This window comes from Saccopteryx bilineata, chromosome 6 (assembly GCF_036850765.1).
Source record: "Saccopteryx bilineata isolate mSacBil1 chromosome 6, mSacBil1_pri_phased_curated, whole genome shotgun sequence".
Classification (NCBI taxonomy): Eukaryota; Metazoa; Chordata; class Mammalia; order Chiroptera; family Emballonuridae; genus Saccopteryx; species Saccopteryx bilineata.
In genome coordinates this window covers 14,271,813-14,298,102 of record NC_089495.1, presented here as the reverse complement: position 1 = coordinate 14,298,102, position 26,290 = coordinate 14,271,813, and the positions used below count along the sequence as shown (strand labels likewise).

General features: G+C 43.7%; 1 protein-coding gene across 1 annotated transcript in view; it reads right to left on the bottom strand.

Moving 5' to 3' along the window:
- Positions 1-25,860, bottom strand: part of CYP4V2 (cytochrome P450 family 4 subfamily V member 2) — a 28,686-nt gene extending 2,826 nt beyond the window's left edge. Inside the window, exons 1-10 of the mRNA XM_066236982.1 lie at positions 25,063-25,860; positions 17,302-17,414; positions 15,096-15,181; positions 14,137-14,327; positions 13,682-13,751; positions 12,114-12,240; positions 9,972-10,157; positions 5,468-5,570; positions 716-850; positions 444-623 (exon numbers count right to left, since the gene is read on the bottom strand). Coding sequence (XP_066093079.1) covers positions 444-623; positions 716-850; positions 5,468-5,570; positions 9,972-10,157; positions 12,114-12,240; positions 13,682-13,751; positions 14,137-14,327; positions 15,096-15,181; positions 17,302-17,414; positions 25,063-25,276 — 1,405 coding nt within the window. The 5' untranslated portion in view covers positions 25,277-25,860. The remainder of the gene's footprint in view (positions 1-443; positions 624-715; positions 851-5,467; positions 5,571-9,971; positions 10,158-12,113; positions 12,241-13,681; positions 13,752-14,136; positions 14,328-15,095; positions 15,182-17,301; positions 17,415-25,062) is intronic.
- Between the last annotated feature and the right edge of the window lie 430 nt (positions 25,861-26,290).

Genomic DNA, 26,290 nt, shown 5'->3' with positions numbered 1-26,290 from the left:
ACAAGCCAAGGAGAGGGGCCTCAGACGAAACCAACCCTGCTGACACCTTGATCTTGGACCTCCGGAACCGTGAGAAAATAAATTCCTGTGGTTTAAGTCCTCCAGTCTTGGTGCTCTGTTATGGCAGCAATAGGAAACTAACATACAGGGGTTGATAAAATTAGGTTTACGATTGTGAGTATGTGAAACAGTTTTTTCTTGTATTATTACTTATTAATTATTACATTTTTTTCCACATGAACAACTGTAAACCCACTTTTGCACCACCCTGTACTTTATGACAGTCATATTTTTAAATTAATGACATAAAGTGGAGAAAAAATATATAAAACCAGTTTTTTAAAGGACTTATAAGTAGGGACACTACTTCTCAAAGAAATGTTTGTGCAAAACCCACCAACGTGTGGGCCGGAAAAGTCAAACCAATTCTGATGGATACACACCTATACAGTTCCTGGGTCCAGCAGAGAAAGGCACGTAGGCGTATGGGTGGCGTCCTACCAAGTTCTCGGGGAAGAACCGCTCTGGCTTGAATTCCTCAGGGTCGGGGAAGTACCTCGGGTCTCTGTGCAGCGCGTAGGGGATGATGAGCGCCTGAGAGCCTTTCGCGAGGCTGTACCCCGCTGTTGGGAGAGAGTCGATGCGCCCTGAGACTACAGCACGGCAGGCATTGAAAAACCCACCCTCCCGGCTGCTTTCGAAACAGAACTCTTACCAACTTCACAGTCTTCATTAAGGTCACGGGCGAAGAGAGGAACAGAAGGAAAAATACGAAGGGTCTCCTTAATAACACACTCCAGATATTTCAGTTTCTTCAGGTCTTCCATGGTAGCAGGACGATCCGACTTCCCTGATCCAAGTAAATACATGAAATAAATACAATAAGTGAGAGAATTATTTGGGCTCGGGGGATGAGACATCAGAAAAAAGGATACATTAATCAATACACTGAATGTTAAATACCAACAGCTAGAGTAGAATTCCTGATACTGTAGAGAATCAAAACGAGAAGAGACTGCTAAGTAAGAGGAGCAGACACAAAAGGCCACCTACTGTACCATTCGGTTTATAAGAAGCACTCAGAGTAGATAAATCCACAGAAACAGAAAGTGAGGAAAACATTGGGGAGCGGCTGCTAAACGGTACCCGGTTTCTCTCTGGGGCACTGCAATGCTTTGGAATTAGACAGCGGTCACAAACGGTTGCCCCGTGTTGTGAATGCACTAAAACTGGATACTTCAACGCGGTTCCAGTTGAGTTCTCAGAGCTTCTTCCAGAAACGCGTCTTCTCCTGAGTCAGATTCTCGGCCTTTCCCTAAAGCACAGTCCCCGAACTCCTCTGTTCGCAACTCAGAAAGGAAACCAGAGCTGCCCCCGCCTCCAGGCTGGAGGGGGCCTCAACCCCTCTGGACTGGTCGAAGGAACTTGTTGAAAGGACAGCAGGAAGAAACTGAACACACTGAGACAGTCAGAAATGAAAGAGACTGACTTAAGGAATAAGCCGGTGAGGAGGCTCTGAAGGTAGGAATATAACAAACTCTGCCAACTTTTTTTTTTTCAGAAGGGGTTAGACTTGACAACCCATATCCCAAATTTCCGAGTAACAACATTTGTCTGTCACCCCGAAGCACTGCTTGGGGAGATGGAGGCAAAGGCGCTGTGTCATTTGACCCAAGTGAAGTGACAGGATCAGGTCACAGAACTGATTTTCACTCTGATGAAAAGACTTCCTTCGAAAATAAAGTTCTCACCAAAGAATTTCATCTGAATGAGAGCGCTGATGCACTTTCAGAGTCCACTGAGATATCTGGAGAAGACTGGGTGAGACGCTCAAGTCCCGTGCAGAACAGAGCCAGCAGGAAGAGGCGGCCTAGACACAGGACAGCTTCTGTCCCTGGTTCATGGGCATTCTACGGGCAGTGCTGCTAGTGTGTGTGTGTGTGTGTGTGTGGGGGGGTCATCAAAGGTGATATCTGGCAAAAATCCAATTCATTACTACTGGGTTCCTGATGCGGATTATGAAGAAGGGGAAGGACAAGAAAGAGAAGATGATGATGAAGGAAGAGGAGAGGATGGCTGAAGGATACTGATGAAGAAGTTGATGAGGATGAAGATGATGACTTAGGATCACTGATGGATTCCAGCCTTCTTTTTCAAAATTTTCTCCAGTCTCTGGGAGCAAGTTACAGCCATTCCCCCCCCCCTCTTATGCTCAGTCACCCTGCTCTTGCAATCTCTGTTCCCCTTAGAACTTTCTGTTCCTCTATCGCTGCTGGAGGCTGGAGGCTCAGCCCGTGTAGCTGTGCACAGAGTTCTAGCTTTTTCCTTCCTTCCTCTGTCTGTGGAACTCACAGATTTCCCCGCATCTGTCAATATGGACAGTTAGCATGTATCTGTCTACTTTCTCTTGTATAAAACTTTTTTTTATCTTAATAAAAAGGAAGTGTGGCCCTGGCCGGTTGGCTCAGCGGTAGAGCGTCGGCTTGGCGTGTGGGGGACCCGGGTTCGATTCCGGCCAGGGCACACAGGAGAAGCGCCCATTTGCTTCTCCACCCCCCACCCCCTCCTTCCTCTCTGTCTCTCTCTTCCCCTCCCGCAGCGGAGGCTCCATTGGAGCAAAGATGGCCCAGGCGCTGGGGGCTAGAGTGGCTCTGGTCGCCACAGAGCGACGCCCCGGAGGGGCAGAGCATCGCCCCCTGGTGGGCAGAGCATTGCCCCTGGTGGGCATGCTGGGTGGATCCCAGTCGGGAGTCTGTCTGACTGTCTCTCCCTGTTTCCAGCTTCAGAAAAATACAATAAATAAATAAATAAATAAATAAATAAATAAATAAAAGGGGGAGCGTGGAAGGTCAGCAAAGAGTGGGTTTGAGATGTTTCAGTGGATTAAGTGGGTTTTTTGACAACATGGCTTCTCCTTTGGCATGTGTTTGTGATGCTTAATGAACTTCCTTGCAGTTTAAGATGACACTTTTAAAGAAAAATTCTTTCCTAATGGTGACTTGAGCCCTGCCACAGTTGATGGTAGAATAGCGAACCTGTAGCCTCTTATTCAGGATTGACATTCTGTACTATCATTTTGTTGCTGTTTATTTTAAATTTTATTTTTGTTTAACTGGAATGAAAAGATAATGCTCAGTTTTAAACAATGAAAGTGTACTAGTTGCTTTGTAAACTTTTTATTGTAAACTATAAATGAGACGATTACCTCAGTAAAAAAAAATATATAATTAATACTTACATTACATCTCAATACTCAAAGAAAAGTTTCTCAGAAAGTTTTAGATACTTGAAGTAGAACAAAAAGTGAGGCACAATTATAAAAAAAGCATGAGAAGCAGCAGAAGAAAAGTTCTAGTAAAAATGGTGTCACTAATGATGTGAAACCCAAAGTCATTTGTGAGACCTGCAATGAGCTAGAAATGGTGGAGACGACAAACGGGTGAACGTCTTCCAAAAGAGCATGTGGGTTTTTAGAACACCAAGTTTACCCACCACAGGCTAGCTGAGAGAAATTCAAACTGATATGGAAAAAATACAAGGATGACAGAAACAGCCAAGAAACTTGGATGGTCTCCAGTCTACAAAATCAAGTCTCCCCTCTTGATATGAATATCTGGTCCTCACACAATCTGAATGTGAAATTACTTTTCTAACTTCATCTCTCAGTATAGTCTAACAAGTGTTCTGATCCTACCTATCCTTTATTATTTTCTATTATTTTCAAACTTCCTCACTCTGCCCTTCTTCTTCTGGTTTCACTCTTTCTAGAATGCCTTCCATCCTCTCCTTGTTTCCTTTCTTTTTCCTTCCCCACTTCTTTTCTTGAGGAAAATCCATCAGCTACCGCTTCATTGGTTGGCCACTCCCGCCTCTACCTTTCTCCTTCCAGCAATGGGAAGCCATGTGACATGCAAAGGATAAAGTAGATGGCACAATGCATAGTCCTTTTGTGGTGGGCTAATCATGGCCTCTACATACATTAGGTCCCAATCCCTGGAACCTGTATAACTGTTACCTTATTTGGGAAAAGGTGCTTTTGAAAATTTTATTAAGTTAAAGATCTTAAAATGGAAAGATGATTATGGATTAACCAGGTGATCCCTGAATATCATCACAAATGAGAGAGCAGAAGGAGGTGTGACACACAGCCCCAGAAGAAAAAGTGATGTGTGATGGAGACAGAGATTTGAGTGATGTGGCTATAAGCCAAGGAACACTGGCAGCCACCAGAGGAATGGATTCTTCCCTAAGGACTGTGGCCCTGCCAAGACGTTGATTTGGCTCAGACATACTCATTTGTCACTCTGGTGTCCCGAACAGTAAGAAAATCAATTTCTATTTTTATATCCACTCAGCTTGTGAAATTTGTTACGTAGCCAAAGGTGACTAATATATCCTACATCTCCTCCTCCCTTTCCTTCTTGCTTTAAAGGTAAACAAGAGACCCAGAACAACAATCAAGAAATCAAAAGCCATGGTGGTAAAAATGACAGAAAGACAAAGAGTAAGTCCAGGACACCAATGACATCCCTGCTGGCATCAATCTAGGACTCCTTACCTCGGATCTCTGGTTGAACAATAGAAATTTATGTCTTATCAGCTTAACCCACATTTTCTCTCATTTGTGGCCCAAAGCTGTCCTGTATGAAACAGCTTTCCTTGACCCCTCTAACTGCCATCACCTGCTCCTCTCTGCTCTCAGGTAGCACCTTCTTCCTAGCACTCAGTCACACCATTATGACTTGATGCTTTATATACAATGTCTTCATTCATCTACGAAACAGGGATCTCCTTGAGGACAGTGACATTTATCTGCATGGTCCCAGCATCTAGCCTGGTGTCTTCACTTGCCGGGCAATTAGCAAACGCCTGTAGATGAAGGAATGAGGTCTTGCAGAGGAGACTGGTCCTCGAAGGGCTCCCATACGGCAGCCTTCCTGCTTATTAGTCTTTAGAACAGGTCCTTCCACACATTCTTTTTTTTCTTTTTAGCGAGAGGAATGGAGGCAGAGACAGATTCCCACATGTGCCCCGACTGGGATCCACCTGGCAAGCCCACTAGGGGGAGATGCTCTGCCCATCTAAGGCCCTTGCTCTTGCAACAATAGCCATTTTTTAGCACCTGAGGCAGAGGCCAGAAAGCCATCCTCAGCACCTGGGGCCAACTTACTCTAAATAAGCCATGGCTGCAGGAAGGGAGGAGGAGGAGGAGGAGGAGGAGGAGGAGGAGGAGAGAGAGAGAGAGAGAGAGAGAGAGAGAGAAGTGAAGGGGGGGGTGGAGAAGCAGATGGGTGCTTCTCCCTTGTGACCTGACTGGGAATCAAACCTGGAATATCCACGCGCCGGGCCGACGCTCTACCACTGAGCCAACCGGCCAGGGCCTCTGCACATTCTTAATGAGCAACAATGCCTTTTGCTTCAGTGGACTTGGGACCTACAAGGTAACTAGTGGAGGGGCCAGACATACCAAACACTTCATCCAGCTCACTGTCCAATTTTTTCTGGACTTCTGGATTGCAGCCCAATAGATATAAAACCCAGTTTATTGCAGCTGCAGTTGTATCATGGCCCTACAAACATGAGAAAAAAAAAATAGTTTAAAAAGCAGAGTCCCATTGAGAAAATTAGGAATGTTAACTCAATTTTGAATGGTCTCTGGATTTGACAGCTGTAATGTGACCCCAGAACATAACAAGTTAATTTTCTACAGTATTTTATCCTGGTGAGAAACAAACAAATGAAGCAATCCCTTCACAGTGGGTGCCTCTGCTTACAGGAACCCTTCGGCGCCCCAGCCTCGTACTCTTGGTGAGAAGCGGCTGGGCTGGCTAATAAGAGGCATCCCAAGGACCCACGTGCACTAGACTCTCTTAAGGTAATACAAGTCTGACTTGCCCGAGCCGACCTGCCAGACCTGTACTTCTCTACTCTCCCCCATGTGCACGTTGGCTTTGCCTGTCGTTGCTGGACACCAGGGAGGGTGTGTGTGGTTCTCAGTAATAGTCTCCACATTGGGAAGTTGACCAAGAGCCTCATTTACATCATGCTGAGTGTTCAGCGAAATACTAAACGCCTTGCAGAAACGAACTCAACTATTTTTCACAAAAACTCCGTGGAATACCTGATACCGCTATTCACATTTTAGAGATGGCAAACTGACACCCAAAAAGAGGCTAAATGACTTTCCCAGGGCAGGACAGCTTCCTAGAAGGTAGGGGCGAAGCTGAGTGACTTTCCCAGGGCAGGACAGCTTCCTAGAAGGTGGGGGCAAGAATAGGACCCTCGGGGTTTCTGGTGACAAAGCCGAGTCCACACTCTCCGGCCCTGGGAATGGGGAGCGTCCGTGGTAAGGAGACTCCAGCTCTAATACGGATGACAACACCCAACTTCATGCTCTGACCGCTCAGTGTTCCAGGTATTGGCCCCTTAGTTCCAATCCTCATCTCACCAGGACACCCACAGGCAAAAATGGTAAGTTCTTCAGAAAAATAATGTGTTTGGGAAGTCAAAAACAATATTATAGCTCTATGAATATTTTTAGGGGAAAAAAAAAGAGAGCAAACCAATTATTCCTCTGTGGAAGATCTTACTCTTTTTTATTTACCCTATGCAACACAAGTGATCGTTGCAGTATGTCATCCTCCGGGCACGAATCTCTAAGGCACTTGTTTTAGCACTTGAGAATTATTCTGCAGTTTTTAAAAGTATATTCTTCATTTATAAGCCTTTGATACTGGTGTCATTGCATTTTCTCACACTTGTAGTTCCTTTACAGAAATGACTCTGAACTCCAGACAGAATCTGACCCATTGCGCCCAGCTGTTCACTGAAGTCACAGAAGGAAGTGCTCTTGCCGAATGATTTTCAATAGCTTTTCTTGCATCGGACTGGAAGCCTGATCCAACTGTGTACGAGAAGCTGTGAACTTCCTGTTTCATTCTGTCTCCCACCCAAGGACAGCAAAGCACAAACAAGGAGCCGACAGAAGCACCCCGGTGGCACCGGGCAGGGCAAAGAGACGACAGAAGCACCTTGGCGGTGCTGGGCAGGGCAAAGAGCCGACAGAAGCACCTTGGCGGTGCTGGGCAGGGCAAAGAGACGACAGAAGCACCCCAGTGGCACCAGGCAGGGCAAAGAGCCGACAGAAACACCCCGGTGGCACCGGGCAGGGCAAAGAGCCAACAGAAGCACCTTGGCGGTGCTGGGCAGGGCAAAGAGCTGACAGAAGCACCCCGGTGGCACCGGGCATGGCAAAGAGCCGACAGAAGCACCCCGGTGGCACCGGGCATGGCAAAGAGCCGACAGAAGCACCCCGGTGGCACCGGGCATGGCAAAGAGCCGACAGAAGCACCCCGGTGGCACCGGGCAGGGCAAAGAGCCGACAGAAGCACCCCGGTGGCACCGGGCAGGGCAAAGAGCCAACAGAAGCACCTTGGCGGTGCTGGGCATGGCAAAGAGCCGACAGAAGCACCTTGGCGGTGCTGGGCATGGCAAAGAGCCGACAGAAGCACCCCGGTGGCACCGGGCAGGGCAAAGAGCCGACAGAAACACCCCGGTGGCACCGGGCAGGGCAAAGAGCCGACAGAAGCACCTTGGCGGTGCTGGGCATGGCAAAGAGCCGACAGAAGCACCCCGGTGGCACCAGGCATGGCAAAGAGCCAACAGAAGCACCCCGGTGGCACTGGGCAGGGCAAAGAGCCGACAGAAGCACCCCGGTGGCACCAGGCAAGGCAAGAATCTTTTTTTTTCTTTTTCTTTTACAGAGACAGAGAGAGAGTCAGAGAGAGGGATAGACAGGGACAGACAGACAGGAATGAAGAGATAAGAAACATCAATCATTAGTTTTTCATTGTGCATTGCGACACCTTAGTTGTTCATTGATTGCTTTCTCATATGTACCTTGACCGCGGGCCTTCAGCAGACTGAGTAACCCCTTGCTCGAGCCAGTGACCTTGGGTCCAAGCTGGTGAGCTTTTGCTCAAACCAGATGAGCCCGCGCTCAAGCTGACGACCTCGGGGTCTCGAACCTGGGTCCTTCCGCATCCCAGTCCAACGCTCTATCCACTGCCTGGTCAGGCGCAGGGCAAGAATCTTAATACCTAACGGCCAGAACTGGAGCGTGGTACGCATGGCAGCCACAGGGGGCACTCACCTTCCAGAGGCAGTCACAGGCTGTGGTTACATGTGCCATGCCGTCTCTTTCAAATAATGTGAGAGCTGGCAGAAAGAGCTCCTTAGTCTGAGTGTTTCATGAAAGTGCAAGGGTTCTGCTGGAAGATGGGTGTGTGTATGTGCACGTATGTGTAGTGCACATGTGAGTGTGTGCGTGCATGTGTGGGTGCAGGGTCCACGTCAACATTGGATAATAGTCAATATCTGCCGCACAGGATAAAGGTGAGGAGATTAAGAAGCACAAATTGGCAGCCACAAAATAGTCACAGGGTTGTAGATGACAGCCTAGGGAATATAGCCAATGATATCCTGTTAACTATGTATGGCAGGGGTCCCCAAACTACGGCCCGCGGGCCGCATGCGGCCCCCTGAGGCCATTTATTCGGCCCCCGCCGCACTTCTGGAAGGGGCACCTCTTTCATTGGTGGTCAGTGAGAGGAGCATAGTTCCCATTGAAATACTGGTCAGTTTGTTGATTTAAATTTACTTGTTCTTTATTTTAAATATTGTATTTGTTCCCATTTTGTTTTTTTTACTTTAAAATAAGATATGTGCAATGTGCATAGGGATTTGTTCATAGTTTTTTTTATAGTTTGGCCCTCCAATGGTCTGAGGGACAGTGAACTGGCCCCCTGTGAAAAAAGTTTGGGGACCCCTGATGTATGGTGTCAGGTGGGGGCTTGAAACATCTGGGGGACCACTGTAAAGTACATGATTGTCCAACCATTATTTTGTACACAGAGTAATACTGAATGTAAACTGTAACTTAAAAATTAAAAAAAAAAAAAAAAAGGAGTGAAGGAATAGACTTGTGGGTTTCGGAGGTGAAAAGGAAGCAGGAAGCAATATAGAGACAGAGAGCGGTTTCTGGCTGCTCTCTGGCTTGGAAAAGTCTGACAAGCCTTAGGCTTCCTTCAGAAAAATCTGTGTCTACCACTGCACCCACGGCTCACAGCCTTCTTCTGGAGAAGAAGGGTGATCTGGGACTTAATCAGGGTCTTAGGATTTATAATTACTTTCTCAGTTACAGTAAGCTACTTTGAAATGTGATTAGACTTTTACTATTTTTTTATTTACTTTTTTTGTATTTTTCTGAAGTGAGAAGTGGGGAGGCAGAGAAACTCCCGCATGTGCCTGACTGGGATCCACCTGGCATGTCCACTAGGGGGCGATGCTTTGCCCATCTGGGGCGTTGCTCCGTTGCAACCTAACCCATTCTAGTGCCTGAGGTGGAGGCATGGAGCCATCCTCAGCACCCAGGCCAACTTTGCTCCAATGGAGCTTTGGCTGTGGGTGAGGAAGAGAGAGACAGAGAGAAGGAGAGAGAAGGAGGGGAATGGAGAAGCAAACGGTCACTTCTCCTGTGTGCCCTGACCGGGAATCCAACCCAAGACATCCACATCCCGGGCCGACGCTCTACCACTGAGCAAACCGGCCAGGGCATGATTAGACTTTTAAAAAATGCTAAGAAAAACTTCTTTTAAGAATTCCTGTAAGTTGCTTATATTTTTTAATTAAAGAAAGAAATAAACTAGAACAGATAATCCCTTATACCTAGAATCCCATCATATTTTAGAGGGCTACTACAACTAATTCTTGCTATTTATTCCATGTGATTTCCAATTTCATTGTTAAATACTTAAATGTGTATGCATCAGCATTTGCTATTTCTTTGTCCTTAGCATTTTAAACTTACATAGTAAAAAAACATCAACCATAAACTACCTCATTTTTTTCTAGGTTAACAGGAACTGTAATTTGTTTCGTGATACCTGCAACTAACAGGACAATGCAAATACCTCAAACATGAAAGTGTCCACTTCTTCTCGAATATCTTCATGGCTTAGCTTGCTCCCTTCTTCATCAGCCAAATTTAAAAGCAAGTCGAGAAAAGCCCTGCGTTTACTTCTGGAGAGGGTATTGCCCTTGTCATCACTTTTCTGTTCTTCCTCTCTCTTTATTTCATTGGCCCGTTCAGTGATGACCTGTATGATTTAAAGTTTTTGTTTGGAATTTGATATGGCCCTAAACATACATTTTCCTATGAAAATATACCAGCTTTTTACCTGATTCTTTTTTCCCCTAACGCTTTCCTGTTCCTTCTAACGCAATAATAACTGAAGCTTATGTGAAAATATAGTAAAGCTTTCTGTTAACATTTTTAGGGCCTAATTTAATAATGACTTTAAATAAAACAAATTTAATGTCAGACAAATACATAATTTCTAAGGGCTATTTTTCACAGCTCTCCCAAGCTGGGAACAGACTAGCTAGCAGTCTAACTAAATAGAGCGCTAGAGGGGTGAGTGAGCTAAGGAGAAAAAGTCTGGGCGGCGGGGAGAATGCAATCATTGTGTAACAGACTCAGTGGAGAGCACTGTAACTGCTCGTTGTATTGGGAGAAAAGAGTCACCCTGCATGTACGCGGTTCCTTCTGCCTAGAATGCTTCTGCCTCGAACACCAACATGGCTGCCTCCCTCCCTCTTCACAGCGCTCTGCTGCTCCCCAATCTCAGCCACCCTACTCCTGAGCTTTCTCTAGCTTCCTAAGCCTACTCCCTTTCTTTATACTCCACTTACCACCTGGCACGTATTTGCTATTTTAGTGTCTTCCCCCACCCCAACTTCAACAGAACAGCAAATTTGTCGTTATTCATTGATATGTTTCCATCTTTTAGAACACTGCTTGGCATCTTAAGAATGTTCATTAGATATTTGTTGAAAGAGTAAAAGAAGGAAAGCCCATACACTTAATTTGGTTAAACATCTCAACTTCCTTCTCCTTTCAGGATGAATGGCCCAAACCTGTGACCGTGTGGTTTGCATGAGCAGACCCCAACGTCTCCAGGGGCAGGCCACATGCCTTCTTTCATTCTTGGTGGAACCCTTAGTGTTTTAGTGCTTACTTAGTGTGTAATTTTTGATAGAATTAAATGAATAATATTGTTGATCCAATTTGGAATTCATTCCTTATTGATACTGATATTAATGCATGAAACTTGAAGAAAACTGTAACTACACCCACAAAATGCAAACTACTCACTATTCACCTACTGCCTGTTCGATTATGTTATATGCTCCAGTGAGGACAACTGACTCCAACATCTCATTCACCTAACATCTACTGACTCAGTAACCACTTGTTCTATTGGTGGTAGGCAGTACCTTACTATAAGAAAGCAATTATAACATATTTTAAACCAAAATTTACAGCAATTAGTAAATATAATTACTTAGGCACTTCACTCGGTGCATTTAAATTCTAATTTGATGTACATTTTCAATTAAATTTTGCCTTTTTATAAGCATACTTTTAGCACAAAGTCTGACATCTTATGCCCAGAATATTACTGTCTCCTTGTCATTAAAAATTAAATAGTGATATCTAGTTAATTTTTGTCTTTTCCAAGTTAAGATACTCCCTTTGCCTTTGAAAATCGCTACCTAATCCAAACATTTTTCCAGAACACTCTTAAAATACAGATGCTGTGTCTTTATTCTTTTAATGTAGCACTCTCTTTGTTAATAAATGATCATAGTTCACATCACATTTTGTAATTATTTATTATAGACAACCTCCCCCAGTAGACTAATCTTCCTCAGTAGGGACATTAATTATTTGATTTCTAAGACTTGGTACAATATTTGACCATTAGCAAATTAGCAAGTGCTTAATTAATATTTTGTGAATACCTAATTTAAAGGTAATCATGCCACCTACGTTTTTCCCATTATTATCCAATTTTTATTTTATGAGACAAAAGCCCCATGGGTAAAAAACAGAGAAATCATGGACTGATAAAAGTTCTAGAAAGTGATAGTGGTATGGTCACATGACACTGAATACCTTTAATGCCACTGACTGGTATACTTAAATTGGCTCTAATGATAAACTTTATATTATGCATGTTTATCACAATGAAGAAAAATCGAAGACTTACATTGTTGGTAAAATTATGTACGATCTGTAGGTTCTTTTTGTGTTCCCATCCTTCTTTAAACATAAGGAACGAAAAGTCTAACCAGAGCCAGGGTGTCTTCATTCTTCGATGTATCATGTCACTCATCCTGTAAATAGGATACACATGTCTCAGCTGGTACATCAAAAATGTGCGTCGCATTGAGCACCTATTTGGTGCCTGGTCTCAATGAGAATAATGGTGGCATTGATGATTTGTCTTAGAGGCTCCCAAAAGCTCCACATTTTATGCTCGACAATGAGGACATTGGTAATAACACATCCAATGAAGCTTAAAAATTGAATGAGTTCTCTAGAGAAATGAAGGATCCATTACAAAACATCCTTACTAGATGGCTTGCTTCTGTTTCTCCAGGAAGCATACCGGACCTCCCCGGGCTGCCAGTAGCTCTTGTACCACAGGATGGGATGAAATCTGCCTGTTTCATGTCCACTCATTGGCTTGATCAAAACAACTGGCTGTCCTCTTCTACAGAAAAGTGCTAATTAAACACCCACCTGTCACATAACTGTCTCGAGTCCCTCCCTCAACATTTCCAGTGACAGAGCCGAGAGACCTAGATAGGATCTCCTCCTTCAAGACCAGCTGAAAGGCCAATTCTGCAAAGAAGCCTTTCCTGGTCACTCAATCTGTGGGACATATCACTGTTTTCTTCTCGAATATCAACTTTTATTTTTCTTTCTAAGCAATTATCATCATTTATTTGTTGTGGTGCTTGTCTCCCATTATTCTGTTTTGTGGGCCACTATAAAACAAGTCGGTGCCGTGTGCAATGAATGGCAGACTATATCTGCTAACTAAATACTTGTTAGAATAAAGTGAAATGGGCCCTGGCTGGTTGGTTCAGTGGATAGAGCGTCGGCCCAGTGTGCAGACGTCCTGGGTTCGATTCCTAGTCAGGGCACACATGAGAAGTGACCATCTGCTTCTCTTCCCCTTCTCTCTCTTCCCTTTTCACAGCCAGTGGCTTGATTGATTTGAGCATTGGCTCTGGGTGCTGGGATAGCTCGGCTGGTACAAGTGCATCAGTCTCAGGTGCTAAAAATAGCTTGGTTAATTTGAGCATTAGCCACAGATAAGGGGTTGCCCAGTGGATTCTGGTTGGGGCACATGTGGGAGTCTGTTTCACTATTTCCCTTCCTCTTACTCAAAAAAAAAAAAAAAAAAAAGAGAAGCATATAACAGAAAACAATCACAAATAACTGGTTGTGAATAATTTTTTATACCTAATGGTAATCATGCTAAAAAAAATGATTCCATCTTTCTTTTATCACTAAACATCATAATGTAATTTCTCAATATATTATAAAATAAGCATTTAAAATTACTACATAAGCTGGGTGTGCTATGATTCATATAACCATTCCTTTGCTGTTAAAATATATGCTTAAATGATAAGGTTGGTTATCAGTATAATGTTTCTTTTGGAAACAATGAAAAAGATACAACACAGACAATAACAATAATTAGAGATAATTATTAAAGCCTTAATCAACAATTTTAAAAATAACTAGAAAGACTCCATTTACCTGTAAACTGCACGGACGTACTCAGACTCATCATTACTCTGAGCACCGATATTCTTGCCCATAGCCGTTTCTGTAAAACAGGGGAGAGAAGCAACCATGCAATTCACGCACATACCTAGTCTTTATTTTCCAGTGGTAAACATTTGAAAAAAGACATCAATTCTTGTATGTTTTAGAACTGTCCCTTCCCCTTCCTGTGGCTTCTGTTTCTCCTCCTCCCTCTTCCTGTTCTTTCCTCCTTTTGACTCCCTGGCATGTTGGCTTCGTGACTACTCTGCTCAAAGTCCTGGCAGAGGCTGCCGCTTCTTCAGGGGTTCATAGAGAACTACCCGGAACAAGTCAACAAGTCAACATCCTTTCCAATCCCTTCCTTTCCCTTCCCAGGGGGATGCTGTTTTCCATTTGGGTCATTTTATCTTTACCCATAGCTCTACCAACAAATCAGTGGGACTCACCACAGATTATATCTAAGGCACAAAGAGTGACGTAAAAAAAACAGTTAAAAGCTTCTCCATCAACATGTTTTTCAAGCTTATTAACCAATATATTTGCCTGTTCATTCATGACTTCTAAGAAATCTTCCAGAATTGTAAAGTGGAAAGTGGGTGTCAACATTTTTCTCCTGGAGCGCCATTTGTTTCCAGTGCTAGAAAGACAGTGGAGAACGACAAATGTAAGCAACATCCAAAACGAAGACAGCACGGTCAAGGCAACAACACTCTTCTGGGACAGTTTAACCTACAGGGGCTTTAATGTTTTGGTCAGAACGACATGGGGAGATTCATGGATAGTCAGGGAATAGGTGTATTTTAGATACCTTCCTATATCACTACTATTTAAAACAGCATTCATAAAAATTAAAAGATTAAAGAATTTTTCTAAATGTCTAAATTCTGAGTTTCTAAAAATTAGAGTTTTCCCTTCTATCAAACCTTATTCTTCCCAAGATCATGAGCTCCATGAGTCCACTTTGAGCTCTATCACTTTCAAATTCCCCAAAGTCCCCCCAAGGGTCTGCTTTCTCTTTCTTGGCGATGGAGTCCTCTTTCTGGATGGCAGCTGTGGGACTGAGTCACTGTGCACTATATTCTTCTCTGAGGATAACTTCCTTTTTCCTTAAATTTTCGGGATTTCCCTGCTCAAAACTCCCCTGTACTTTTACTCTATTTATACATCAGGACTTTCTAATTCTTCTAAGAACACTGGTCATCATCATTATTACATATTGTGGCTGGAGATTACTATGCACCCCGGATTCCTGTCTGTCAAAGGCCCATTTTTACTCAATCTTTTCTTCCAGCTTCTCCCTACCGCCTGATAGCATGTTCTTGCTATAAGAAAACTACCTTGTGTTGATTTGATGCTTGACATGACAAGGGATGCATGAGACAGCTTTACAAATTTACAGACATACCTTGTAAGAAGTCCTAAGCCAAGCCATGGTTGTAGGAACTTGTACATATAGGATTTGTCAATTTGCCTCGAACTAGTTAAAATTGCCTTAGAAAGAAAGAAAAATAATTGAGAGGTAGATATCAAAAACAATTTCAATGATAAGAATACCTGGCTAGGATTCAACTACTTTCTAAAACATTTCAGAACAATTACTTCTCTGATTCATTTTCATTTTTGCGACTCAAAGAAATTCAACTAGAATTCTGCACACATAACTGTCATTCAATCCTGAAGACTAATGGAGTTGAGAGAAAGGAAAATGTCCAAAATGATTCCCTGGTTCCTAGCCATGAACTAGGAACCAGCTGGAGTCATTTATTGAGGGTGGGGGAGGAGAGGGAAGAAGAGGCAGGTGAATCTGAGGATGACCACATCCACAGAGATGGTAATCACAATGTCATTGTCAGGTATGTTGACTTGACTTGGAAGGAGACACTGAAATGCCATAGTCTGAAAGCAGATGTTAAGCTCAGGAGGAAGGCTGTATAGAAGTACACAGTTGAGCGTCTCCAGGATATAAATAACACTGGAAGCCATGGGTGTAATTGGGTCACCTGGAACCAAAGGGAAGGAGAAAGGACAGACATATAGGACTAAGCACAAAATGCCTCCCAGGCTACTTGCTCGAGTTCCCTACTCTGGACAGATCTCGACCCACCTACAACAAGCCCACTTTTATTAAGTCCACAGTGGCTGAAATCCTATCTGTGGCCCTCTCACTGTCTCCTCTGCACCAGGAGATTGGGACCAGCAATGTGGTACTGTAAGGCTGGGAGCCACGGCCAGGGCCACCATCAGAGCAGCCCAGCCCATGCAGGTTCGCATTGGATTCGGACAGTCAGTAAAGAAACCATGGAGCCAAAAACTGGTGGGCTATAGCCTTTAATCCTAGCTTGCACCCGGCGGGCAAGTAAAAATACACACTCTGGGCTCCAAAACCCAGTCACACTCAGTGCTCACAAAGCCACTGACTTATCCGAGTTTTCTAGAATCAAAGGTTTCTAGCTCACCAGTCTTATTCTCCTTAGTTCCCCATCTCCTTCCTTATCCCAGATACAAACTCTACACAAACTGGCATCTCACTCAGTACTCCGCCATCTTGGCTGCTTCTCCTGGCCTCCTCCACATGGCCTTTCTTCTGCTGCTGGCTCTACACTCTCTTCTAATCATCCCAGGAACCAAGAGAGACAAACTCCGGTTTTGCCCCCACTTTATACTGTAGCTTCACAACCTCTAATCCAATATACAAAGTAAGGAAGTCTCTAATACAAAGTCACCTCTGAGGCATGATTGGATTGTACCACCCTACATCAAAAAAGGGTGGGAAAGGTTTAATCCCAAAACCAAGCCCCAGGCTACAATTCTCAACACACATTAATATCACCTGGGCAACGTCCTCTTTAACAAAGTGAGCATAATACATTTTATCTGCCCAATAGGTACCAGAGAAACTTGAGCGGTTTTAACACAATAACTAAGAAAGATAAATTCCATCCCAATTCTCTTGGAAATTGTGCTTTAAATTTTGTTCCATGAAGGGAAGGTCTGTTTATCCCATTTTTACTCCCTAACCCAAGTCTTTTGTCATCAAACCACAAGATAATTTCCTCAAAGTCACAATAAAAAGTAAAAGGTAACAATTTTTTGAGGAGTAATTTCAATAATGTGGATTAACGAACAATAGCTGCCCTATCACTATCAGATCAGTGCTCTCTTTTAGGAAAACTAACTTGGAATAATAATAATATAATGACTGTAATATGACACTCTGAGCATCTTGAGCGAAACACTCATATTTTATTAGTCTTATATATTTGGAATCTTAAAACAGTGCCTGGTAAACAATATGAGCTCCCCTTATAAAATAATCTATTTATGATTCTGTAACACTATATCCTTCTGCAGACTTTCCAAAGAAAGAGAACAAATATATTGGAACCTGATAACAAATGTGTATAGACATGCAGGGGCCGCCACTCTCCCCAGAATTCAGACTCCCTTTGGAGAACATTAAATGGCACGGGTACAGCCTAAGATGTTTAACAGAATGCTCAATGTATCGAATTCAATTAAATATAAGGACACGGTCACTATATTTGTTCTGATGAGATTCTCACACCATCAAGTATACAGTGCAATGTTGATCACATAAACTCCAAACTCACCTCCACAACTTCCGCGTTATACATGGCCATCACTGGCACAGGGCCAAGCCAGAGTTTCAGTAGTGGCTGATGTCGGTGTTCTTCGCTGTAACTGATTAGCTGCTTAAAAAACTCTAGAAGAAAATAGTTAATTTTAAATAAGTTCCTTAATGTGTGTGTGGGTTTTTTTTTATGTGTTTTACTTTTTTATTTTGGGTAACTCGGTATCTCCGAGGTCTTTTGCATTTTCAAAGTAAACCACACAGTCCCAGGTAAATGGTTTAACAAATGAATGACAAAGGCAATTTAATCATGAGCGAGATAACACATGGGCAGCAATCTGGTTAACGGTGAAATGCCAAATATTGGGGGATGCTCCCGGAGTCTCATCATACATATGCCTTTTCCGTAAACGCTGAGGCTGGTAAACTTCTCTAGGCCTTGCTTCAGGCTCCCCTGTAATAGGAGGAAATACCTGTCCCCTCTCCAGCCCTGGGACACAGATGCTTCACTTCCACTCTCTCTAAAACAGTATTATGGTTCCGCAAAAAAACTGTGACTAGAGCTACCACATTATCCAGCAATTCCTCTTCTGGGTATTTAGCTGAAGAACATGAAAACACTAATTCAAAAAGATATCTGCACCCCCATGTTTTCTGCAGCGTTATTTACAATAGCCAGGCTATGGAAGCAACCTTAGGTGTCCATCAATGGATGAATGAATAAAGAAGCTGTAGTGTGTGTGTGTGTGTGTGTGTGTGTGTGTGCGTGTGCGTGCGTGTACATGTGTGTGTATAGAAATCCTACTCAGCCAAAAAGTAGGGTAAAATACTGTCATTTGTGACAACATGGATGGATCTTAGGGTATTACGCTAAGTGAAATAAATCAGACGGAAAAGGACAAAAACAGTCTGATTACAGTCTGATTTCACTCGTTTGTGAAATATAAAACACAAGTGTAACAAAGGAACAAACATAAACCAAAACAAACTCATAGATACAGACAACCGAGCGCTGGTTACAGAGGGAGCGGAGGCAGGGAGAAGGCGGAGTGGGGAAAGAGGGCCAAACAAGCAGCAATAGATGGCAACTCGGCCCCTGGGGGTGAGCACACAACAGAGTCCACAGTAACTCATCACAATGTTGTCCGCCTGGAATTACGTAATGTTATTAGCCAATATCATCTCAATAAAAAAATAATTTAAAAACTTGTTTTACTAAACCTTCAACTTTACAGGGCCTTTACAGAACCTCTTCTCTTTGTAGGAAACTTTTATTACTACTGCTTTTTGTCTTGTAACACCTACTTATTCTTTAAATATCGTGAATGTGATTTTGCTGTGAAGCTTTCTCTGATATTCCAAACGAGATTTCTGGTAAGATGATTTCCAAGGTTGGCTCCCTGTCCTTGTTGCACCCAGATCTCCATACTTCTACCTACTGTCCTACAATAAAATAAACCAGTTATCCTTGAAGAAGTAAGTGATTTCAGGTCCGAGGCAGAAAAAAATACCAGAAAGGTGGACTATATTGACAGACAATAAGGAAGTGCTCAAAAAAATCGTTGGGGTCATGTTGAAACATCAAGAAGTCACCTTGAAAGAGCTCCTAATAGCCAAAACCGGAACGATTTGAGCAACAGAATAAATAATCACAGTACTGTAATGTACCACTTAGAATAAAATACATACGTCTATGTTTATACTAATATACATACGTACATAATGCTAAGGGACAACTCCTCTTTACAGAAAATTCTAAATAATGAATGCAGACAAAATGAAGGAAATGACCATGATTACCATCAGGCAAGCATCACAGTAATACTGTTGTAGCAAGATCCACCCAAGGAGGCAAAAATTTGTGAGTGCTAAAAGTTTGAGGAGAAACAGCTATTGGCATAGCCTCAAGGTATCTCTAAATATTTCTATTTTTAATATTTATCAATAATATTTGTAAATTACAAAGGGAAAAATAGTAACTTTGGGATGAAATAACCTGGCAGACTCCCTATAAGCAAGCAATCTAGGCTAACCACACCAATAACAACATCTTGTCTCACATACTCCATGATACAATGTGTTTGTCATGAAGGACACATCACTTCTATGGCATTCTTTATTTTTAACTGTGATATGACTGACCTATAGCATATTAGTTTCAGGTGTACATATATAGTGATTTTATACTGTATGTTATGAAATGAGCATTATAATAAGTCTAGTGAACACCCATCATCATACATAGTTCCAACTCATTTTCCTGTGACGAGAACTTATAAGATCTACTCTTCCTGGTAGCTTTCAAATACGCAATACCGTATTATTAACAATGGTCACCAAGCTGTAGATGACATCCCCAGGACATATGTATTTTATAACTGAAAGTTTTAACATTTTGACCCTTCACCCCCGCCTCCAGCTACCAATCTGTTCTCTGTATCTACGAGTTACGGTTTTTGTCACTGTTTTGTCCAGCTTTGTTCTTCTTTCTCAAGATTGCCTTGTCTATTCAAGATTTATTTGTGGTTCGGTATAAATTTTAGGATGGTTCATTTTTTTTCTGAAAAATGTCACTGGAATTTTGATAGAGAATGCCTTAAATCGTGTATATTGCTTTGAGTAGCACGGGCATTTTAACACTATTAATTCATCCTATCCCATGACACAGAATAGCTTTCCATTTATTTGTTTCTGAAAAAGAGGGATTGTTTTCTTAATTTCTCTTCCTGATATTTCATTATTAGCATGAAGAAATACAAGTGATTTTTGTAAATTAATTTTACATCTTGAAACTTTACTAAATCTGTTTGTTAATTTGAACATTTTGTGGAGTGTTTAGGGTTTTCTACATAAACAATTATGTTATCTTCAAATGGTGACATTTTCCTTTCTGATTTAAGTGACTTTTATTTCTTTTTCTCTCCTGAATGCTCTGGCTAGGTCTTCTAATACTACATTGAATAAAAGTGGCAAGAACGGGCATCCTTCTCTTCCTGATTTAGAGGAAAAGCTTTCAGCATCACATTTATGGTATTCTTGCCAAAAATTATTAACCTCAATGTAACTATGAAAACCAACAGACAAACCCAGACTAAGAATTATTCTACAATATACTTGACTAAGCAAAAGTGTCAAGGTCTTGACCTATATGGAAAGATCGACAAATGCTCAAAGAGTAGAAAAGACTAATGTTGAAGAACATTACACAAAGAAACACAACTACTAAATGCAAGATGATGTTTTTGGGTTGAGTCCTGGAACAGAAAAAGGACATCATTGGGAAATGTCACAAAATTCAAATAAGGGCTGTAGTTCTGTCAAGAACATTGTACAAATATCAGTTTTGTAGTTGTGTTAATTATATTAATTGTGTAAAATATCACTATTAGAGAGGAGGCTGGGTAGATGGCATATGTTAACTGTACTATTTTTACAACTTTTCTGTAGTTCTATTATTTTTTAAATAAAGAAAGTGGCTAAAGAAGGCTTCAGAGTAAAAAGTAAGCTGGAGAACATTAGAAAAACATATCTTGTTAGTAGAGGAGAAACACATACGTACAAATATATAAATAATTGACTGTGTTGACGGTGTCGATGCTGCCTATATATTTTTGACATAAGAAAAAAAGCTTATAACTTAAAATTCCAGAGGTAGAATTTGGTTTAGAAACACAACAAGAACATGGAAGAAATGTGACAGTGTATATAAGAAAGAATTATTAAGCTAAAAAGAGTTACTGAGCAGGATTGAGGAAAATGCAGGGATCAGATAGGGAAACTTGGTAGTCAGTCAAATCAGTTTTCTACAACGTGTTCAGAAATGAGAACAGATATGATGGAAGTACCTTACTTCTCCTTGAAAATACAACAGGCTCACACATGCACCCCACAGGCAGGGAATGTGGACCTCCAAAGGACCAGGTCCCTACTCTCAAGAAATTTGTAATCCTAGGAGATCATCATTTCTGTAACTAATCATAATATCAGAGAAAATGAAATGGATGTTAAAAATAGATGAGGAGGAGGGGCATAAAGAGGGACAAATATAAGGTGTGAGGATGATCTGACTTTGGGTGATGGGTGTACAACATAATTGACTGTCCAAATGATGTGGTGATGGTTGCCCAAAACCTATGTACTCTAGTTGACCAATGTCACCCTGTTAAATTTAATCATCTAAAAAATAAATAAGTAAATAAAATAAAGTAGACATTTAAATCTGAGGAGTTACTGACGTTCACTGAAAGGACTGGAGGAATCCCATGAAAGAGATGGCATTTGAGCATACAGGAATGAGTTGGCTTTAAAGGCAGAAAAGGGAAGTGGGAGTGAGGGAGAGAATGTAAACCAGGCAACAGGAAAAAGAGCGCAGAGGCCTGGAGGCTGGAAAATTCCCGGGAGAGTTCGCCAAAGCATGGGAGGGGGGTGATGACATTGGTGGATGAGGTTGGAATGTTGGAAGGCTCTGGGAAGTAACTGAGAGTTTCTGAGAGCTGGCAAGCTGGAGTTGTATTTTAGGACAATAACACTGAGGTCTGTGAGATCTGTGAATAATATGCATGTTCTGGCACCACAGGAAGCTTCTGGGGGTGGGAAAAAGCCAGGGTTAGAGGACCGGGTCCTGCTTTACGGCTGGTCCCTGGGTTGGGTGTGGGGACATGGTGACCATTAATCCCACAACATTGAGGTACTGAGGAAAACTGGGGAGTCAACACGTTCTGGGTTGAAATCCCCCGAGGCCTGAGTCTGGGGAAGGCAATCTGCATTCAGAGAGGCCCAACAATGACAACAGCCTCAGGCAGGGAATACCCTGCTGGTGAGTGCCACCTCCGGGGTCAGGTAACAGGGTCCAGACCTCAGAGTCAGATCTGGCAACGGTGAGACAGAGCCCAAGTCAAACAACATGAGGTCAAGCAAGGGCTGGAGTTCTGGTTGGGGAATTGACTACAGATTAGGAAATGAGGCAGAAGTCTCATTAGATTGCTAGTGCCATCTAGATAGGGAAGGATGGGGGAAGCATGGGAGCTGGGAAGCATATCACCCGGGGCTGCTTCTGAGCAAAGAGACTGCCTGAGCAGCAGCAACAGGACCAATCCCAACTGCACTGTGAGGCTCCTAGCAGGGCACGTGAGCTGGTGACGGGGCTGTTTTAATATGGAGGTTTGGGCACCACGGACAAATTGACACAGCATAAAAAACAAACTATTAAGCTTTTCAGCTCTTTCTCAATGCCAATAAATGTTTGTATACTCAGCTCATCGCTGCTCTGTATCCATCCCAAAATTTCACCCATCCCTGGGCTTCAGGGCAAGCCACTCAACATGCAGTGTGACAGGGGTCAAGGCTCGAGGTGGCCAGTGCACATGATACTGAGTAAACAGTAATCATCTCTTTAAAGCGTTTGCATGTTTGAGATAATAATGATTATCCTAAAATAGTTGACATCTTCTATGTCATATTTATCAGCTGTGGCAGGTAAGTATATATATTAAACTAGCGCTAAGGGTTTTACACGCCTTATGTCTTTTAGGCCTCACCACAGGTGAGAAACACCATGATGACAGTCACTCCACAGCTGAGAAAACTGCACAGTTCAGTAACTTGCACAATGTCACAGTGCTAGTCAATGTTGGAACTGGCTTTGTCCCCATGGCAGCCAAACCTAGAATGTGCTTCAGAATGTCTTCCAGTCAAAACAGTTGGCTAAACTGCTGTAAAAAGAGCTACGTCAGATCAACAGTGTAAAAATGTATGCCTCCTTCCAATGCACTGACTGCCTTGGTTGTGTCTGACAGAAATCAAAATCTGTGGTTTGAAAGTATCAGCTTGGTCCAGTAGCAGAGAGCAGCTGAGAAAGAGAGAAGTGTTGACAAAAAGAACGGGAAGGCTCTGGCCAGTTGGCTCAATGGTAGAGTGTTGGCCTGGTATATGGATGTCTCGGATTTGATTTCTGGTCAGGGCACACAGAAGCGCCCATCTGCTTCTCCACCCTTCCCCCTTCTCTCTCTCCCTCTCTCCTCCCACAGTCATGGCTCGAATGGTTCAAGCAAGTTGGTGCTGAGGATGGCTCCATGGCCTCACTTCAGAAGCTAAAATAGCTTGGTTGCTGAGCAATGGAGCAGTGGCCCCAGATGGGCAGAGCATTGCCTGGTAGAAGGCTTGCCAGGTGGGTCCTGGTGGGGGCACATGCAGGAGTCTGTCTCTCTGTCTCTCACTTAAAAAAAAAAAAAGCCTGGAAAAGCACGAGATCAGAGCTGAAGAGTCTAGTTGGAAGTCAACTGCAATACTCCAAGTGAGATGCCTGAGGTCAGAATTTGGACTGCAGCCACAAAATAAAAAGTTACTGAGGACAGGGACTATATTTTAAAACACTCTGATATTCCCAGTTTTGCTTAGCTCAATGCTGGGCACAGCAGAGGGCCTCAAATAAAAGCATGGCTGCCAATTAAAGAACTTAGTCTAAGTAAGTTGAAGTCTGTAATCTAGAAAATGCACGCATTGAATTTAATTCTTGAAATAACTGTAATATAGTTTTATAAGCAAAGCATAACACACTCTGTCTTAGACAGTTTTAAAGTCAAATAACTTGGTTGTAACGCTGGAAACTGAGCAAAGGTTTGTCTCATGCCAAAATCCAGTAGTTGTTGAAGGATTAAACAGTTCCCTTGTAAAGATAGTGTATTGTTATTCTCTTCTCTCAGGAAGTGAGTATAAGGGGAATTACTTTCAATAATCCAATAATTCACACTTTTGTTCTGAAATGGACCTTATTCTCTAGAGATTTCAATTCTTAGAAAAATTTTTTCAATACAATATGATGAGATTTGTATGATGAGAGTTAGTGTTCATTCTGTAAAACATCTGTAACAATTAACTGGAGAGGGAACTGGGTTCTGGTTCTGGGCTCATTTTAAAATGTGTTGTTTGGGGCAAATCTTTTCAGTTCTGCTCTCTCCACTTCCACAGCTATGCGGGTGAAGGGCTGGGACGGAACCCATTCTCCCTCATTGCAAATGTGAGCTTTCTAACGAAAAGTGATTTTTTCCCTGTTAGCCAAACATAATATAAAGCTATTCTCTTCAAAAGATGATTTCAATAAAAAAAAAATTCACTCTTTAATAAATAGGATATTTGAAGTTTGCAGTATGAACTTCTGGGAAGGCCTTGCCATCCTAATGTGTCATTATGTATCTTCCTCAGAAAGGGCTAGAATGTGAAGGCCAGCAAGGAATGGAAGTTGTGATCAAGTCTTGTGATTTCCGGTGGGAGGGATGTTCTCAAGTGAATTTCTAGTCCTTTATTTGAGAGAGAGAGAGAGAGAGAGAGAGAGAGAGAGAGATTGACTAAATCTTAAGGAGTGCCTGCCTTCAGGGCTTTAACAGTAAACACAGATGAAAAGATGGGCGCTGTTTTGAGACAGCAGCAGCCAGGAGTTGGGAGAGGAGAGGTGGAAAAGGAGAAGGCGGGAGTTTAGAAACACTGCATTCTACGCTACACGTCAAGACCAAGTTCACACGGAGCGAAGGGCACAAGCGGTTGCTTCAGGTGTCACAGAAAAAACGGGACATCCAGGGGGCGATAGAGCAGCCCCTCGCCCAGCAACCCGCCCCTCAAGCCGCGCTGTTCCAGGCTGCTGAGCGGGCGGGGTAGGGGAAGTGGGCGAGCGGTGCGGTCGGGGTTCCGGCTCCGGGGTGGGTCGCCCTGCAGGCGGGGCGCGCGGGCAGGGAGCCCACCCGCCCTCGGGTGAGGATGCGATTGGCTCGGGCCTGCGGTCTCTTACCTCTCGCATCCGGCTTCAGAATCAGCGTGTGTCCCACCAAGGGGTAGGCACCCGGAATGGTAGGGAGCGACCTCATGCGCAGCCACTTGCGCGCGTAGCTCGCCACCATCCTCAGCAGGTTCAGGATGAAGCTGGCGCCCGCCAGGGACGCGGCGCTCAGCGCGCCCCAGAGCAGCAGCTTCTGGCCGACGTGCACCAGCCACAGCGCCATCATCTTGCCAGCTGTCGGCTTCGCGCGGGGACTGAGACAGAGGACATGGGAGCCGGGTCTTGGGGTCGGGGCGTGGCCCAGCCCCTGCAGTTCAAGTGCTACGGCCCTGGGAGGAGTCCCGAAACTCCGGGAGGCGGGCGCGTCTCGGAGTGGGCAGGGGTGGCGCGGCCCGAGCCCGTCTTCCTCCTCCCGCGGCGGGGAGGTGCCGGCCGGGCTGCCGGGAGCTGGGACTTCCCGCTGCGGGGCCGCCTGCCCCTAGGGACTCGGTTGGAGCCCCGCAGGCTCCGGGGAAAGCACTACCGGGGTGGTTGTTGTGCAGAACAAAAGCTTACGTAACGCGCACGGGCCTGTGTTTGGTTCAGGCAGAAAACGAAAGCCCGGAAGAGAGTTTCTGCAGACTGAGTGTGCTGAAAGTAAAGGAAGGCACTTGAGTGGAGTGGAGACGAGAATGGAGGTGAAATCTAAGGCAACTTGGTGGTGGAGAGGCGCGCTGGCCCAGGGTGGGCTGATCTTCGGGTTACAGGACCCCGCTCTGGGGCGCAGGAGAATTGCAGCTAGCGTGAGCAGTATGTTTTAAAATTGAAATAAAGAGGCACCGGCTTTGAAAGTCGGCCTTTGGAGTTATTTTTTTCCCCTGGCTGGGTACCTAACCTCATGCTTCCTTGCGCAACCGAAAGTGTCGTCTACTCTGCTGGGACTGGCTGCCCGCGGGAGGTGGGTCGCACCCTGGCTTCGCATCAGGGTCATTCAGAACAGTGTCCTACTTTGCTCTAGGGACACCAAACTTAAGGGTGCTAGTTAAAGTTTGCCATCGGGTCACGGGAGAGCTGAATAATGCTCTTGTGATTTAAATAGTTTCCAAAATATCCTCGGGGCCAAAGAAAGCCTCGGGACGTTAGGGAACACTGGGACGGGTGGGAGAGGATGAATGTCAAGGTCTCTGGAAGCGGTGCAGAAAAGAGATGCTGGCAGGTGGAAGGAGGGTTGGATAAACAGTAATTATGGAGTGCTCTGAAA